This window comes from Anoplopoma fimbria, chromosome 15 (assembly GCF_027596085.1).
Source record: "Anoplopoma fimbria isolate UVic2021 breed Golden Eagle Sablefish chromosome 15, Afim_UVic_2022, whole genome shotgun sequence".
In the NCBI taxonomy this organism is placed as follows: Eukaryota; Metazoa; Chordata; class Actinopteri; order Perciformes; family Anoplopomatidae; genus Anoplopoma; species Anoplopoma fimbria.
The window spans coordinates 20,321,522-20,336,806 of record NC_072463.1 but is presented as its reverse complement, the minus strand read 5'-3'; the positions used below and the strand labels follow the sequence as shown (position 1 = coordinate 20,336,806).

The following is a 15,285-nucleotide window of genomic DNA, read 5'->3' as shown; positions in this document are numbered from 1 at the left end:
AATGCAAGATAGTACACTTGAAGCATTGAATTGCGTTTGGCGCAAATAGCATGTGTAATACGCATGCTGTTATGTGCTTTTATGCAACATGTGTTGATGGCTGCATAGTTTAAAATAGAATTGTATATGTTCATGAAGACTCGCATGAAATGGGCGACTGAAAATGCAGCTGAAACGTCTCCTGTGTAAGCTTTAAGACACCAAATGTGTATTAATCCGCGGCTGAAAATAGTCCTGAAAAAATACACAATTTACTCTGGTTTGGGTAACATTTGCTAAAAACTACAGTGCCCAGCTGTTTTGGAAAATTACTGAGTAATAAAACTATAAAGGCTATTTGTGAAGGTTTCTTAAAGATTTATGTCATGTCTTTTCATGGGATTTTGATTGACAATCAGAAAATATATGAATCCTATCCTATCCTTTAACTGGTTGAACTACAAGTGGGAAGAGACAGACCGCTCATTCTCACTGTTGCTTGGCAGGCATGTGTTGCAGACTCAAGCAGCTATCAGAGCAAATCTTATTAGCCCGAGGCTGCACGTGTAGTCATTGTCCAATTCTCACTCCTCTCCACGGTATGATTTAGGATGAGTGAGTGATTGAGCATTGCAATGTCTTCCTTTACTCCTTCATACAAAACAAATGCACACATGCACACCCATATACGACTCTGGACCACCATCACTTAACAGTTGCCATGACAACGTTCACTACCCCTTCATTCCAAAACACATTGCAGACTTTCTAAAAATAATGTATGTTGTCTTTTCTCTCAAACTCCTCTCCAGACGTCGACAGCCCTCAGAGCAAATCCTCGTTCACTACACGCTAAACCTGTTGAACTACAGGGACTGCTTAATTAATTACCAGGAGGTAAATAAACACTTGTGTGTTTTAGTTAGTAGTGCTGAAATCTAACACTTGGTTGGTGACCTGAGTGGAGGTCAGGACAGTCTCCTTAAGCCCAGCAACTAGACAACTTTGGCTCAGTCTTGTTTTCTAGGCTGAAGCGAGACATGGAGCCAACATAAATACAGCAGACTTCTAGTTTGACAGAGAGAGTAGGGATACTGTTTGGAGTGCAGAGAGACAGATTAAGGCCATGTCAGCCACTGCTTCAACAGCAGAACAGACAGCCAGCTCATGGATGTGACTTTTACAATGATACAAGCAAATTGTATATACGAGAGACATGAGCACTGTGTATTCAGATAACTCATTACAATGACAATCCTTCCTCCACTTCTCTCATTTCTATGGCTTCACCTACAGGACACACACGCATGTTGATTTTTAAGCTGGAACATGAGCAAACGTCAATATGGATTTTACTTGTGTTTGGATGAAAAAACATTTTTAATTCAATCCAGATTGTAAAGACCATCATGTCAATTATTATAAATTCTGTAAACAATCTTGATGTGACATAGTGCAGTTGCATGAGTAAGTGGGCTGATGTGCCTGAAGTCGCCCTCGTCTCTGTAGCCAAGGGCGATGAGCCATTCGGCACTTGGATCTTATGTAACTCTAGGAGATGGGCTGTTAGTGGGAAGGAAATCAGGCACCGTATGATTGATTTAAAACCATTGTGTTGTAACCATCATCGTTCTTTGGCAAAAAATCTGAGAGCAAGAGGAAAACACACTGACTTCCTTTAGAAGTAAATATCCACAAAAGATCACTTTATTTAGACTCAAATAAGTACACAACATGTTTTTTTTAAGAGAGGATGGAATCCAGTACAAAGAGTGCGTGCTTTTATTATCTTAAATAAAACTGTGCGTTTTTGGTTGAAGGATAACTAGGTGAAGTCATCGCTGTTCAATAGCAGCTGATAATGATGAGGTAGACAGTGACACACCCAATATGTACAGAGCTGGATGTTAACAGGATAACATTCCAGTTATCAGTCAGGTCAGGTAATTGAAAACAGAGGCGTGGAGAACAACCTGCATAGGGCTGTATACTGACACTGAGAAAATAATCACTATGAATACACCACATACACAATCAGTTAATAAACATTACACCTGTGGGCTGGAAAGTACAGTACAGACTCAACAGACTATGCAGGGATAAAACAGTTCAATAGAAAATTCAGCTTTTATCATTTTCTGTTAGGACTGTACATTTAGAAGATGATGTGAGATATATATATATATATATATATATATATATATATATTATTTTGAATAAATGAAACCCACACAAGGTAACTATACATCTGGAGGATATACTGTATGCCACATTTGGAAAAAAAACAATGCTCTTTAACAACACATACATTTCAGAATATAAAAATAAACTTTGTAAATGTAAACTCAGACTAAAGCGATAATAACCACATATCAGCAGCTTGGATTTACAGTTGTATGGTGTTATTATCTAATACTTGGCGCACTGTTGCTAAGTTACTTGGTAATATGACCATGAATGTCAACAACAGCTGAGGATGATACATACAGTGTTATGTCATCAATAATAATAACACACATATATTGGACGTTGTCAGCTCACAGTATATGTATTATTTGTTCTGTGTTAAGCAATTAAAAAAAGGAAAAAATCATAATCAATTCAGTTTGTCTTTGTGTCATAATTCAAAATAAATATTCACTTCCAGCCTCACTTCCATGTGTTGGAAAAACACAAGCCACTCTGCTCACCTTCACCTCTAAAGCTGAGGTAATGCTTAATTCGTAGCCACAAAAATACAGTTAATAAGCACTGCTGAGATAAGCGACTACAGTACAAGAAAACTACTTTACACTAACAATGACTAGAAATTGATAGCTAAGGAACAAGGATGTTATATATATTCCTCAAAGATGCCCTCAACTCTAAAGTAAAGAGTTAACATAACAGTCTATTAGTTAGAGTTTAACAGTCAGCTGAAGCCTATTGAAATAATCACAACCTCTACCGAGGAGAGCATCACACACCATGTTGTGTAAGGTGCACGTGGACGCCTTAACAGTCATAGATCGCTGCAGAGACCTATCAGAGAGTGTAACAGTTCTTGTCAGTATCTATTGAAAATATGTTTTAATCAATAGTTTAATGTTAGATAACAAAGTCACACACAAACGTAGGTGTAATGATGTGTTATAGCAATAGAAAAAACAGTATGATTATGATTAAGGTGATATGACTTTCCTCTGTATAATCACGTTGCTTTGTCCCAAAAACTCTTAACATGTTTTGTAAAGTATCACTGTGATCCAGTTAGATAGAGAGCTGCCACGCTGGCCACAGTAACCATCACAGTTTGAGTAGGTTGTGATGCCTAAATATAATATCTAGTGTTTCACAATTGTGCAACTGTTTAAAGATACATCAAAGACCACTACAGCCAGTGTTATTTGAGTAGATATATCAAAGCCATTATATACAAAGAGACTCAACAGTTATCCTTGTTGCTTTTTCTCAGTGTGAGGCGCTCAGATTACAGGTCCAGACTTAGAAGAACCAAAGCAAGCTGGCTCAGAACAGCTGTACAGCAGCCTTGTCTGGTAGCTAAACATCCGCAGCAAAGAAAATAAACTCTGCGATTGGTCAATCCAATTGTAAAGTGTAACCACACCATACATTGGCTACGCTATGCAACCTCACTCAGAGAGCAAATGTACAGCAGCCAAAGCCACAATGCTGCAATTTACATAACCTTATTCCATGGCAACCATGTTGAGTGATTTGACAGCAACTGCTCAGCAGCCACTGCTGTACGCCTCAGTCGGCCTTGTCCTCCCCGTTCTTGGCCCATCCTCGGCTCATAGCTGCCACCACGATGCTGTACATGTTGAGCCAGGCTTGACGCAGCGGTGCCGTGTAGGCCTGGCCCAGACTGCACTGCAGCATGTAGAGAAGGGACTCACCCACAACCTTAAGAAGTCCAAAACAAACACATAAGAAAAAAAACTTTTACAGCTCGTTCACTTGTGAAATTACTTTTTGAGAGTTGTACTATGAAATGTCGGTCTTACAGCAAATGACTGCGTGTTGACTCCCACAGCCTGATGCTTCCTCCCGAGGTTGAGCAGAAAGTCCTCCAAGGAGTGAAGGTCGTCCAGATGGCTGACTGCTGCATCGATCACAAGCATCACCTGGGATGACGTGCACAGATAAATGCAAATAAACACACAGAGTGTTCTAAACTGTGCACAAGAGCAAAATGTATATTTGTAGCGGTGACTGTGGTGAATGGAGCTCACCTTGGTGACATGTTCCAGGAACTCAGGGCTAGAGAGGCAGTCTTGTGTGGAGCCACAGTTTGTAGTGTAGTTGAAAAGAGTGAGGAGCGTAGGTTCCAGCTCAAACAGTCTACAACAGACAAATACCACACTATTGTATAGTAGGCATGGGTATAGTAGGCATGGGTTGCCAAGCATTCACACAGACAGAAGATCAATCTATAAATCATACATCTCTCTTGCTAGTCTATTGAGCGGCAGCTGTCTCAAAGTAAATTGTGGATTATTGCAGTCTGTCGCCAAGCAACAAGTCAAGCTTCCGGTCTCTGCATGGTGAAAGTGTGCAGCGAATAATCTAGCTTGATTCTTTCTCCACAACTGTGTTACGTATTCACATGTACATAATCATCAACAACATAGCTTTGAAAGTGGCAATCTTGAAGAAACTGATTTAAATAAATGTCTGTTATGTCACTATCTATTGTCAAAGGAGGTTACACAACAGAGATTGTCCCACTGATGAAAGTATTACAATATTTATATATTTGCAGTGTTACAAACTGGGTGTCTGTGACATTCCCGGAAGAAATCCTGAATTATAGTTTTTCTCCATAGTATACACACAGTAAAAAATGGAACTATAAACAAAATACTGAAAAGAAGCATGTAAGAATGGCATTTTGGATGCATCCCAAGACCAAAGACTGCAAAACTATAAGCAAAAATCTCAAGGATTGCCACTTCCAGGCACAACACAAAAATCATCAAGATACTATTACTTTTGGTTTAAGAGTTCAAGAATTAGAATGAATGTGGATGAAAGGATGACTGCACACTTTACTGTCTAATTCCATTTTATCAAGCTGATTTGTGTAGTAATACATTACCTGGAAAACATGATGACACCATGAGGAACTTTGTTCTTGCCCAGGCTCTCCCAGCTGCCTCGTATCAGCTCCTTGTCTTTCCCTGACAGCTTTTCCATCCTCCCTCAGGTTGTAAACACGAGGCAAGTTCTTCTAGAGCGGAAACACACAACTCCTCTACAGGACAAGAAGGCTCAGTTTGAGGCAAGCCATAATATTCAAGGTAAATCCACAGACAAAACGTCCGCCAACGCACCTGGAAAATAAAGTGGAGCATCAAGTGAGTGCAGATGATTTGTTAGTAATCTTTCAGATATAAAGAAGTGGGACACAACTGCAGGAGATATGATTCCTAGGCTAGAGATGCACAAACATACTGTACCTTCTTGAGGTCAGTCTTCTCTCTGAACTTCTTCTGGTGCAGCCGGGCTGAGGGGTCTCTGTCAGCGTGTTTGTGAGTGTGTGTGTTTGTGTGTGAGTGAGTGAGTGTGATTGTGTGTGCAGGCAGCAGCCTGGTGCACTTGCTCTCTCTTTCCCCAGCCCCACGGTGCAGTCAGGGAGACAAGTTCTGCCACGCTCTTATCTGTCACACTGGCTGATATCTCTCTCCCCTTCTCGTTTGCCTCTTGATGTGCTCTCTCTCCAGCACTGGGGATATTTGTCATGCATCTGAAGGAGAAAAAGAGGGATCTCTCTCTTCTGCTCCAGAGAGGCTGCAGCGAGCCACAGCTCCTCCTGCAGGTGAACGAAGGACTAAAAGCAGACAGAGAATATGCATGCACACAACTCTGCATGCACAACATGCACTGCACTTAACAAAATACTTGGCCTTTGTACTTTTAATTTAAAAATCATGATAATTCAAATATACAAAAAATAAAGACAAAGGACAGAATAATCAGAACACAACAGAGGTATTTCATGCAGTCCAATTGCTGATGTTTACCCAAGGTCATAAACTGGCAAAAGTAAAAAAAAAATAATAATAAAGACAGGCTGGGGAGATGAGACAAACTTATCAAATAGGGGATCAGGAGAGCCTAAGTCCACGTGGCAGGCAGAGGTATAAGTACTCAGGAAGGCAGAGAAAATGGCTGGAATGTTTAAAAGGACATATACAGATAATCTGCCAGGGAATGAAGTGGGCAAGTATATAACCTACTGGGTTTATGGGGCAGCTGTAACAGGTGTGGGCAGGGGAGGTGAGGGGATTGGGAATAACGGGGAACACAGGGGTTACAGCAGGGCAGGTGGGAGTGGCAGGATGTGAAATGTCAAGAGAGTCAGTACATGGCAGGGGGAGAAAGCAGACACAAAAATGTGAGGCTAGGAATTGGCTGACATTGTGACAGAGAAGTCCATTTGAGGCCTATATCATCTATTCTAGGGTGTCTTCAGCTTCCTACATGTGCAACCCATGCACTCACAGATATCGAAATGTGTGGGAACCTTTATATCTCACAGCGGCTGGGATAATAAAAGACCTGAACACACCACCTTAGAGAAATGATACTGCTCATCTGCTGAGTAGAGCCACTCCTCAAACAGTGTGATCAGAACATTCGGTGGCAAAGTGCTAAGCCTCTCATTAATCTAAATGAGATGTGTTTGTTGCCTCTCTCAGCTTCCACACACATTGAAAGCACCACAGTTTGTCTTAATACATGTCTCACTCAGATATTATCTAATAGGATGGGAGAGATTTGCCTTGTTTACAGCCGTGCACTGGGGGAAATCAGAGGTGCGCAGCATTCTCCTGAGGGACTACAAGGGATAAACTGTTCCCATGACAACCTGCCAAGATGGAGCCCTTGAAGCTTCATCATGTGATGTTTGAGATCTCAGGAAGGGACTCTTGATGCATCTTTAAGTACTGTATGGCAACATTTTGGCGTTTCAACTTAAATGATCTTTCTATTTATGCAAAATTAATAATTTGCATATTTTGATACCCAGACAGTCATAGTGAATACTGTTAGTCACATTTCCTCTGTCATTACCAATTTGCACATCTGTTTGGTAGCACCAAATTGTATTTTAATTTTATGTAACATATTGGACTCAATTGGAACTAAATTTCAAACTGGCAGATGAAATCAGACTTTTTACTGATGCTGTGTTTCTCAACTCATGCAAACATTGCCTTCTTTGTCTTTAATGTATAACACAGTGGCCTACAGTAACCATATGGTAAGTACTGGTTTCCATGACTGCATTTTTATTTTAATTATATATTTTGATATTATGATTATAAACATATTCAGACATTCCCATGTGGTCTGTTAGTGAAAGAGGATTTTTAGGATTCCTGGAAGTCAGTTGTCTAAGAACAAGCTTACAGTGGCGGCCAGTGTTTGAGTGTATTTGATGTGGGTCTATGGGCTTGGAGCAGACCACTGAACTGGTCTCTGTAAATGCATTTTGCACAGTCAGGGCTATTTATTTAGGTGGCAGTGTGGCTGCAGAAATAACTGGGAACTTTAACCCAACCGTCTGAGAAAGGCCCTTGTCAGACACTCGCCGTCCTTACGGGACCTGACCCGTTAAAAATATATACATTTTCTTCTATTTTTTAAACTGAGGTAAAGGAAAAACAGCTAAGAGTAAAAACAGATTAAAGATGTCAAAGTATAATCATTTCTTTATGGCTTTAGGAAGATTCTTGATTTAGAGTAGGTAAAACACATAAATTTTACAGACAGTGGTCTCAACTGGAGTTCTCATTTTGTTTTTGAAATGTTCATTCTGGTAACCAAGTGTTCATCCTCTAAATAACAGTGTTCATATTCCTGAGCAAAAGTGTTGCCGTGAAACAAAAACATACATACTCAAACCATATAAAACATTAATTACATATAAACACGTATAGTTTGTAAAGATTGTAAAGTCCAGATTTTTTGTTGTTTCATAATTTGTAGTTCTTAAAACACACACATTTTAAACTATCAAATGCATGGTGGGAATAGTTAGCCGTGGCATGAATCATTTTTGAGGACAGTGTTGTTTTCTAGCGGAGAGGCCATAAAAAAAAAAAACCTGTACCGCCTAAACCTTTTTGATCATGGCATTTCTTCCCCTTTGGACTTCACGCTCTTCTCTTCCACATCTTCAATTTTCTCCCCGTCGGCTACATTTTCTTCCCTAAATCAGACATGTTGGGTTAGAAAATGGCTATATTGTAATTACATCGAACTTTAACTTGGCTACAGTGTTTATCTTTCTTCACTGAAGAGTGCAGGGCTAGCTCAGAAAATTATGTAATGTAGAATGACCAAACCGCAAGAAGTCCTTGGCTCTCCAGCACCATTGCTATTCATAATTTTACCGGACACAGTGGTATTATATAGAGGATGAACAAAATTTGCTAAAAATTCTCACTCTACATACCTGCTGCAAATGTGATTCTCAGTGCTGTGGTTCTTGTCTGTATCCTCCTCAGAGCTGAATGATGATGATGTTCCCTCAAATGCCTCTCCATTTTCCTCAACAAATAGCTCCTTTAAGCCGGCTGTCTTCAGCTTGTCCCTGTACGTCTGCTCTGCTCGAGCCTTTGCATTTTTCTGCCATTAAGAAAAACTCAAAGTTATGCTGGAGGGACACGTCATTTACAGTTTGATGTAAACTCATCCGCTTACCATGTCACTCACCTGCTTCACCTGTTCGAACAAAAAAGGGCGTTCGCCAACTCGTGCCTTCATATCCCGTAACTCCCTCATGTACTCTCTCATCCTTTGTTGGTCAGCCTCCCTTCATGTAGGAGAAGATTATAGTTTGAGCTACTGCGGCAGGCGTGTGTGGTAGTTGTGATGCAAGATACAAAGGTTGCAATATTGGACAATGACCAGTACTCACCGATGGTGCTGTAGTTTGTCATTAAAAACGGCTTTCAGGCTGCTGTGTGGGTCAAGCAGCCTCGCATGGAGTGAGACAGTCTTCTTCATGGCCTGGGATTTCATCTGGTACTTCCTCAGCCAGTCGGCACTCTCTTGATTCTTGCTATCCCTTATCTCCATTGACTTTCTGTGAAGGTAAAAACATTTTACGTGTCATGTCAGAGGATTTAACTATTTACTGTGTAGAAACAATAAAGGAGGGATCTACTGTCTATTGTTTCAAAGTCAAGCTAAAATAATCCAAGTGACCTTATGGCCATGCAACGCTTCCTCGCAGCATCTGTGATGAATGTGGGGAGTGTGTCTGCAGACAGTGATGTTAAGGTCCCAAGTGACTTGCTTCTGCTGAGATTACTTATTTTTGGAACCTGAAAAAGATGGAAAAAACAGTTAACATGTCATGGAGGCCTTTATATAGATTTGTTAAATCTGTGCAATGAGGATGTGATGGAGATACAAGGTTTTCTGTCCGATGAGAAGGCTTAGAGTAGCAGTACTAGTTTATCAATTCATGAAAACTGTCACGGTTGGTGTGTGGACCCAAGAGCAGTACGACGAGGAGACAGATAAAGTTCTGGAGCTTTATTTTAAGCTGAGAACACAGCAGACAGGCAGGATATGACTCAGTGGGAAACAGGCAAGGGATCAGGCAGACGGAAACCAGAGGAAGCGGAGGCTAATCTCGTGGTCGGGGACAGAAGGCTGAGTCGGTTAACCGGGGCAGAGGCAAGGCAGGGAAGTCCAGACAGGCAGGGTCGGCAACGGGAAATTGCTGGAAAGTGTAGCATGAAAACAACGAACGATCTGGCAGCGAGTGTGTGAATGAGTGGGGCATTTATACTGCAGGGTGTAGGTGCAGCAGAGTGAGCAGGTGAGAGGGATTGTGCTGATGAGGTGGGTGTGACAGACAGGTGCACTGCATGAAGCTGATTAGGTGAGTGAGGGAGAGGTTGGTGAGAGAGAGGGGGCTGGGCTGTGAGCTGGAAGTGGAACTGGGAGTGGCCGGAGTGAACTGAGAGAGAGTGACAGGCAGGTGAACAGAGTGAGCCAATTAGGTGAGTGAGACAGAGTGACAGGGAGTATGGAGCTACTGACAGTATGGAGGAAGAACTGTGACAAAAACAACTCTTTATTCACTTTGATCAAAGCCAAACGAAAATTATTATTTATAGGCATTTGCTTGAAAAAAAAAAATTAATAAATAAGTAAATTAATTGTGTGTTTAATTTATTTAATTCTTTCTTATTAAAATGTAATTTTCAGTTGTTTGTTTGTATCAACAATTACTGTAAGACCAATCAATACACAAAACTTCATCAACATTCACAGAAAAAAGATAAAAAGGACAAAGATTAAGGACTACTCAGTTCAATATTAATGTCTATGAGATTACTCATAGAATCATGTTTTTGTTTGTTTTGTTTGTTTTCCAGAGAAACCACACAGTATGAATGCGTTTCTGTAGTCATACATTATTTAACTATGAGGCATTTTGTACAACTATGTAATACTATCAACTACAAATATTGTAACTGCTCATCTACAGTAGCTTCTTTACGTAGCACACCTTTAGCAACAAGGCTTGATATATCTATATATAGGATAAGTTAAATCAGATGAATCTACCCAGAAATGTCTGACATGGTTCATAAAATATATCTCTGGTAATTGTATATTTTTGGGCAAAGCCAAAAAATATATGAATGGAAGACAGGAAGGAACTTTCACTGATCACAAAGTTCATTCTACCACTTTGGATTAGAGTGAATTACTGTTATTCGTATTTAATTACTGTTATAATTATGCTGCTCTGTAATGCCTTCGTGTGAATCGTTCACCAACCAAATGTTCTATGGACATATATAGGGCTGGTGGTGTGAAATGAAAAGGACTATATTCCTGCTTGAAATGAGGAAAATATCAGGCGCTGTCCAAATGGGGCTTGAGTTGAACTTGATAAATGATGGGGTTTGAAAGTTTGAAATATAACTGTTGAAGGGAGAGGACTATTCCCTCTCTAAAGATGGCCCATAGTACATATTTTAAATAGCTTAAGAGATCCACAACTGAGGGGGACTGGTCTGAACACATAGGCCACACAAGAACCTAACCCATACAATAAATCTCTAACCATCAAGTAAATTACTCCAAAGGACACAAAATAGAAACACAAATGTGACAAGGTCATAGTCCTTTGTCACATTTGAGGTTAACCTTTGAGTGTTGAGGGACGACAGGAAAACACGATAGAGTGTTGTAAAGACTGCAGGGTAAATATCATAATTATGCCAGTTATTGTACATGCGGTGCAATCATAGTGATATGGACCTTTTAAAACAAGCAAGATTTTAGGTAATCAACACTGTTTGATGAACATTCAAGGCTTTAAGGAAGGCTAGTGGTTTCCTATCAGCCTTAAGCAAAGAGAAAGGTATTTAATTGACAAAGTGGTGGGTGGATGTCTCTAAAGCCATGCATCAACTTAGTAATGTAAAACTAAAATGTGAAGCAAGCCATCTGGGCCTGGTGCTTTAGAGTCCTGGATCTCTTTTTATGTAATTCCTCTAGAGACACTGACTGACTTATTCTCACATTTTATTGATGTAATATTTTAGCGGAAGTTGTTAATTAATTCCTACCATGCTGAGGCAGGGGATTATTGAAATACATAAAAAAAACTATCAAAATGAATGAATGCATAATATCAGCATTTTTACATATTATTAAAGTAAACAAACAGGTGTGTGCTAAATAAAAGGTTTTACCTGTGAGTTTTCAGGGCTCATCCTACGTTGCCTTGCAGGAAGAGCTGACGTCCTCAGACAGAAAGGCTGACATTTTATCACATTTTTGCTCTGTGATTTCCTCAGCGCCTCTGTCTGCAGGGCTTTGTGCAGCCTATTGAAATCAGGAACCTGGTGGATGATTTTTGGCTGGAAGCTGGGCTTCTCATCCAGGAAGCCCAACTTTTTCTTCCTGGTGCGTTCAGCAGCACGAAGTGTTGGGCTGCCAGACACAGTAGGATTCTCATGTCTCACTGTTGTCTGAGTGGGGACTTGACTGCAAAGCTCCTGGTCTGGACAAAATTACAATAAGGTGATGTTAAATATGAATTCATGTCACTGCATAAAGTGTATCAGACGTACTGTATACATGGAAGTACTATCAATTTCATTGCACTTACAGAACAAAGCACTGCTTTTAACCCTTGCCACTGAGAAGCCAAAATTGAATTGGTCTAAAATGATCGGGTACACTGTTGCATTTAGTTTTAAATACCATTAAAGCTGAATGTTACTAAGATTAAAAAAAAATAACACAAGGCACACAACGATTGTATCAAATTGAACTATGGATTTCAGGATCATAACAGGAAAAATCATTTAATAACATAATGTATTGGAAGTCTTGTTTCTATAGCACAGAAGCTACTATGAAAATCAGTACATATTTTATATTGACTGACTACCAGTGGTTCCCAATGTGTCAGGACCCCTATAGACGCCATAGAAAAATCTGAAGCGTTTGGGGATGATTAACAAGTCCGGAAATAAGAAAAAGGAAATATTTGTAAGACACAAATTCTTTTTTTTTTTTTTACATTTCTTCAACTTTTTCTAGTGAAATACAAGCAAGCTGTACCTATTGTGATGCCCTTCAGGCATCAAGACAAATTTCGCGATCTGAGGGGTCTGTCATTATAGTGATGACTGAAACCTTGGTTGGTGTGACTGCTTATCGTGTGCCTGAGAAGTCAGTCTCTTTTTCCTCCTCTTTTTCCTCACCTGTTCACATTCACACATCCATACACCACACACATCACTAATGAACTGACTGCCCAATTAATTTAGCTTCCTAAAATAAATACATTTTACTTTTAAGAGTCATGTTTGTTCTCCATATTTTGTGTCACTATTTGGGCAGAACTTTAAAGAAGGAACAATCTGAGAGGGAAACGTCACTCTTTGGTAGAACTGCTCTCAACTCACTGACATGTGTAACTTATGATAGGGGTCACAAGTAAGAAAAGCCAGGTCATACTGGGTTACAAGCAAAATAAAAGTGGGAACCATTGGCAGTCTGTGAAATGACACACAGTTATGATACAAAGAGTCTGTCTCTCTGTATTTTCACATCAATTCCAACTATCATACCAAACACTTGCCAGCATCTTTCCATCAGAAAAGGAAACCCACCTTTTAGCTCAGAATCTGACAAGTCTTTAACCTCTTTTTGAGGAGGTTTCTTAACGGTAGCAGCCTTTTTTTTGTGCGAGACTTTGTTTAACATTGTTATCAGCTTCTCCCTTTTCTTCTTTTCCCTCTCCTGGAAATTAAAAGGTCTTTGAATGGAGAGCAAGAAGTCCCTTCTCTGCTCATGCCCCTGCTTCCTCTCCTTTTCTCTCAGTTCCATCATGTCCTGATAGAGGGGCTGAATGATGTGGCTCGGCACCGGGTGAGCGCAGAACTTCCTCTGACATTCAGCCTCAGCCTCCTCCTCTTTGATCATCTGGGTCGTCTTAGATAAAGCAAGCTGCTCACATTGTTGAGTCCTGGCAGGAGTAAGCATGGAAGCTCTGACTGAACAATTGTTGCACTTTGAAGATACCCAGTCTGGAGAAGATACTGTGGGGCTCTCTGACTGTCCGGGACGGTGCAAAGTCTTTTTGTCTGAGGTCAAGGCAGATGTAGAGGTGGATCTCCTCATTCCTACAGGTCTTAAAAAACAATACAGATCTTTAAGAAAATAGATATGTTATACTTATGACCAAACATTAAAGACATAAGCAGAAACTTACTTGGCCTGTTGTTTTGGTTCATTTTGATCACCGGACCCTCGGTCTACATCTGTTGACAGTAGAGAGTTCAGATGAATCCTCCTCTCAAGCTCCTGTTCCTGTCTTGTTTCCGTCTCCTGCAGCTGCTGCCTGATGGCCTCACTCAGGGCCTTCAGCTGCTGCTGAAGCATTAACTCTGATCTGAGACCATCTGCTAGCAAGGTCTCCAACTTTGGCATATTTCTCTGACTTGTGACACGAACAAAAACTAAGAAAGATTGTCTATTCCTGTAAACACAAAAAGCTGTTTTGTTTTAGTTAGCGCTGAAATGCTTCAGGAGTTCATCTATTTGTCTATCAATGGAAAGTTAATTGACCACAATTTTGTTATTTCATAGTTTTGTTTTATTTTGACTATACAATTCCAACACAAATTTAACATAACATAATAAAATGTGATTGAATATGATATATGATTCATGATCCATGATTGACAATAAGCAGGTGGAGGGAAAAAATATTTTCTGCCAAAACTTTCAATGAGAAACACACAACACACACACACACACACACACACACACACACACACACACACACACACACACACACACACACACACACACACACACACACACAATGACAGTAAACTCAACATTACTTGGAAAAGTTCACATTATCCAATTATTTGTTTTCTATACATTTTATTAAATTGAACAGCTGAAAAACTTCTTAAATAGCTCAGAAATGATTAGCCAATGAATTGATTGACAGAATTTATTTTTCTAACAATTTTGATAATAGATTTTTCATTGATGTCAAAAAATCCCTGGCTCCAGCCTCTCCAATGTGAATATATTTAGAATGAATAACTTCATTGTAAATTGAATATCTGTCGCTTTAGATGTGTCACCATGGGATTTGGGAAACTGTGATGGACATTTTCACTATTTAATTACATTTTGTCGACCTAATCATCAATTGTTTATTGACAAAGAGAGTTATTCATCTATAGTTCTTAATTTGCTATTGACATGCTGTTGTTGATTTGGACAAGACAAGCAATTTAAAGACCTCCACTTGAGCTCTGGGGAATTGTAATGTGCTTTTTTTTTTTCTTTTTTTTTTTAAATGTTCTGTCATTTTAATGATTAATACATTAATTTAAATTATCAATCAATGTATTTCAAAAGCTTGCCAATATACAAAAAAATAAAATAAATAAAATAAACGGGTAACCATGGTACCCAGACCTGCACGCTCAACACAGGGTTATTCGCGTCGTGTCGCTTTGCGGACATGCAACTAGTATGCGCACAAACACGCCTCTCCATTTCATGCAACTTAAACGCAAAATACATTACAGTTTACCCAGTAAGCCGGTCTATTGTAGTACAGTTTAAAGAGTATCACAGAGTACTAACTATACCCAAACAGAAGCAAAGGAGTGTACTTACTCTCACTCCTCATAGCACTCTCTGTGGACAGAAGCAGCGGCAGTCAGCTGAGGCCGTCCTCTTCTGTGATTGGACGGGAGACCCGGAAGTACCTCATCTCGG

At 39.8% G+C, this 15,285-nt stretch overlaps 2 protein-coding genes across 4 annotated transcripts; both read right to left on the bottom strand.

Annotated features, from left to right (window-relative positions):
* Positions 1 to 3,732: 3,732 nt before the first annotated feature.
* Positions 3,733 to 5,454, bottom strand: ngb (neuroglobin). The gene is made up of 5 exons (XM_054614541.1): positions 5,442 to 5,454; positions 5,081 to 5,236; positions 4,215 to 4,323; positions 3,987 to 4,106; positions 3,733 to 3,885 (listed from the first exon to the last, which is right to left on the bottom strand). The coding sequence occupies exons 2-5, from the start codon at positions 5,176 to 5,178 to the stop codon at positions 3,733 to 3,735; spliced, it is 480 nt and encodes a 159-aa protein (XP_054470516.1). The 5' UTR covers positions 5,179 to 5,236; positions 5,442 to 5,454.
* A 2,257-nt stretch (positions 5,455 to 7,711) lies between these two features.
* On the bottom strand, positions 7,712 to 15,272 carry fam161b (FAM161 centrosomal protein B). Of its 3 annotated transcripts, none has more exons than XM_054613771.1 (9): positions 15,184 to 15,272; positions 13,751 to 14,033; positions 13,149 to 13,669; positions 11,718 to 12,028; positions 9,202 to 9,320; positions 8,912 to 9,079; positions 8,707 to 8,806; positions 8,447 to 8,619; positions 7,712 to 8,200 (listed from the first exon to the last, which is right to left on the bottom strand). In XM_054613771.1, the coding sequence occupies exons 1-9, from the start codon at positions 15,194 to 15,196 to the stop codon at positions 8,119 to 8,121; spliced, it is 1,770 nt and encodes a 589-aa protein (XP_054469746.1). In that variant the 5' UTR covers positions 15,197 to 15,272; the 3' UTR covers positions 7,712 to 8,118. The 3 variants fall into 3 exon arrangements, with proteins under 3 accessions (XP_054469746.1, XP_054469748.1, XP_054469747.1); XM_054613773.1 differs by having other exon boundaries at positions 13,751 to 13,799; positions 15,184 to 15,236; XM_054613772.1 differs by having other exon boundaries at positions 13,751 to 14,017; positions 15,184 to 15,219.
* Positions 15,273 to 15,285: the final 13 nt, after the last annotated feature.

What these genes read in the sequence shown, in the direction of transcription:
- ngb (XM_054614541.1), bottom strand. Translation starts at nt 5,178, where the DNA reads ATGGAAAAGCTGTCAGGGAAAGACAAGGAGCTGATACGAGGCAGCTGG. An exon ending in GGTGTCATCATGTTTTCCAG is followed by an intron (nt 4,324 to 5,080) that starts GTAATGTATTAC and finishes TGTCTGTTGTAG; the next exon opens with ACTGTTTGAGCTGGAACCTA. An exon ending in TCCTGGAACATGTCACCAAG is followed by an intron (nt 4,107 to 4,214) that starts GTGAGCTCCATT and finishes ACGTCATCCCAG; the next exon opens with GTGATGCTTGTGATCGATGC.
- fam161b (XM_054613771.1), bottom strand. An exon ending in GACAAACTACAGCACCATCG is followed by an intron (nt 8,807 to 8,911) that starts GTGAGTACTGGT and finishes TCCTACATGAAG; the next exon opens with GGAGGCTGACCAACAAAGGA. An exon ending in TGTTCGAACAGGTGAAGCAG is followed by an intron (nt 8,620 to 8,706) that starts GTGAGTGACATG and finishes TCTTAATGGCAG; the next exon opens with AAAAATGCAAAGGCTCGAGC.